This window comes from Glycine max, chromosome 1 (genome assembly GCF_000004515.6).
Source record: "Glycine max cultivar Williams 82 chromosome 1, Glycine_max_v4.0, whole genome shotgun sequence".
Lineage (NCBI taxonomy): Eukaryota > Viridiplantae > Streptophyta > Magnoliopsida > Fabales > Fabaceae > Glycine > Glycine max.
The window spans coordinates 48,009,368-48,012,120 of NC_016088.4; the positions used below are offsets into that span (position 1 = coordinate 48,009,368).

The 2,753-nt window shown below is 35.0% G+C and overlaps 1 protein-coding gene across 1 annotated transcript; it reads left to right on the plus strand.

Moving 5' to 3' along the window:
• Positions 1–2,190, plus strand: LOC113002410 (uncharacterized). Its single transcript, XM_026129765.2, has 2 exons — positions 1–1,532; positions 1,617–2,190. The coding sequence occupies exons 1-2, from the start codon at positions 1–3 to the stop codon at positions 2,188–2,190; spliced, it is 2,106 nt and encodes a 701-aa protein (XP_025985550.2).
• The last annotated feature ends 563 nt before the right edge of the window (positions 2,191–2,753 follow it).

A 2,753-nucleotide genomic window follows, 5' to 3' on the forward strand; every position in this document is an offset into this window, starting at 1 on the left:
ATGAGTGCTTCTAGTCCTAGTCAAGCTAAAGAACAAGATGATGATACCAAACCTTTATGGACCTATGTTACAAAGATAAAAAGTGTAGCTGGTGGTGGAAATTATGAGATAAAATGCAATATTTGTGATTTTACCTTTAATGGGTCTTACACTAGAGTGAGGGCACACTTGTTGAAGATGACAGGAAAAGGAGTTAGAGTTTGTCAAAAGGTAACAGTTGCCAAACTTATAGATTTGAAGAAGATAGACAATGAGGCTACATTGAGGGTGGAGAGGTCAAAAACAAAATCTGTGTCATTGCCTCCGGTTTCTACTCAACACCAAATGGATACAAACACTCTTGGTGTTGATCCAAAAAAGAGAAAGACATCATCTGTAGAAAATGCCTTTAATTTGCAAGCTAGAGAGACACTTGATCATGAAATTGCGAGGATGTTTTACTCTTCGGGATTGCCTTTTCATTTAGCAAGAAATCCTCATTATAGGAAGGCATTTGCCTATGCTGCCAACAATCAGATCAGTGGTTACCAACCTCCAGGTTATAATAAATTAAGGACAACATTACTTCAAAACGAGAGAAGACATGTGGAGAATTTGTTACAACCAATTAAAAATGCATGGAGCCAGAAGGGTGTGAGCATTGTTAGTGATGGATGGAGTGACCCGCAAAGAAGATCTCTTATTAATTTCATGGTTGTCACAGAGAGTGGACCTATGTTTTTAAAGGCCATTGATTGTTCAAATGAGATCAAAGACAAGGATTTCATTGCCAAACATATGAGGGAGGTAATTATGGAGGTTGGACACTCAAATGTTGTGCAAATTGTGACGGATAATGCAGCCGTTTGTAAAGCAGCAGGTTTAATAATTGAGGCTGAGTTTCCTTCCATTTATTGGACTCCATGTGTTGTCCATACATTAAATCTTGCTTTGAAGAACATATGTGCAGCCAAGAATACAGAAAAAAATAATGTTGCTTATGAAGAATGTTCTTGGATCACCCAAATTGCGGATGATGCAATGTTTGTGAAAAACTTTGTCATGAGTCACTCTATGAGACTATCAATTTTCAATTCATTCAATTCATTGAAATTGTTATCCATTGCTCCAACAAGATTTGCCTCCACTATTGTAATGCTCAAGAGATTCAAGCAATTGAAGAAAGGACTCCAAGAGATGGTCATTAGTGACCAATGGTCTTCTTATAAGGAAGATGATGTTGCAAAGGCTAAATTTGTGAAAGATACTTTGTTAGATGATAAATGGTGGGATAAGGTTGATTATATTCTTTCTTTCACTAGCCCTATTTATGATGTTCTTAGAAGAACGGATACAGAAGCTTCATCTCTCCATCTAGTATATGAGATGTGGGATTCAATGATTGAAAAGGTGAAGAATGCCATATATCAATATGAGAGAAAGGAGGAGAGTGAAGGATCAACCTTTTATGAGGTAGTGCAATCCATATTAATTGACCGTTGGACTAAGAGTAGCACTCCTCTCCATTGTTTAGCTCATTCTTTAAATCCTAGGTAATTGACTCTATACTTTTTTACTTACATTTTTTTTAGAATTACATAAATTTTAATCATGTATATATTTATTTTTAATTGTAGATATTATAGTCATGAATGGTTAAGTGAAGATTCTAATCGAGTTCCTCCACATCAAGACATGGAACTCACTCGTGAAAGATTAAAATGCTTCAAGAGGTTCTTTCTTGATGTGGATGTAAGAAGGAAAGTGAATATTGAGTTTTCCAACTTCTCGGATGGAAGAGAAGGTTTTGATGATCTTGATTCTTTAAATGATAGAGGTCAAATGGATCCAAAAGCTTGGTGGCTAGTTCATGGCATTAATGCTCCAATACTTCAAAAGATTGCCCTTAAGCTACTTGCGCAACCTTGTTCATCTTCTTGTTGTGAAAGGAATTGGAGTACATATTCATTTATCCATTCTTTAAAGAGAAACAAGATGACACCACATAGAGCTGAAGATTTAGTATTTGTTCATAGCAACCTACGACTTCTCTCAAGGAACACTCCACAATATCATCAAGAGGAAACTAAAATGTGGGATGTAGCTGGAGATGATTTTGGGTCACTTGATGATTGTGGTATTCTTGAAATTGCTAGTTTGTCTTTAGATGAACCAGAGTTAGAGGGTGTCTTTTTCAATGATGATGGCTAGTTTGTAGAATTCTTGAAGACTTGAAGTTGCTAATTCATCATCTTGCTTTATAATTTTTAGTATTTTTTGTGACTCATTATCGTAGGAAAAGTTCTTTTGAGATGATGATGAATATATAAATCTTGATTTTCAATTTAGATCTTTTATGCATATCGCTCATATTTAATTTTATGTAATTTTATTTTATTGAATTATATATATATATATATATATATATATATATATATATATATATATATATATATAGCCGTGTCCGTGTCCTACATTTTCAACATTTCAGGTGTCCACGTGTCCGTGTCCGTGTCGTGTCCGGTGTCGGTGTCGGTGTCGGTGCTTCATAGCCAGCAATACTACGATAAAGATGAGGGTCAGAAAAATCTTGAGACATCACTGGTGTCCCATTTAACAACCATTGGTGTTGCAAGAAATACTTAGTTTGATTAAGAAAAAGTCATCAAAATTGTTAATTCGGTTTATATTTTGTGGATTGTATGAAATTTTTTTGATGCCCAAAAAAATAATGAAGGGGACCAAGATCTTTGATGGCAAATTCAAAGCTGAGA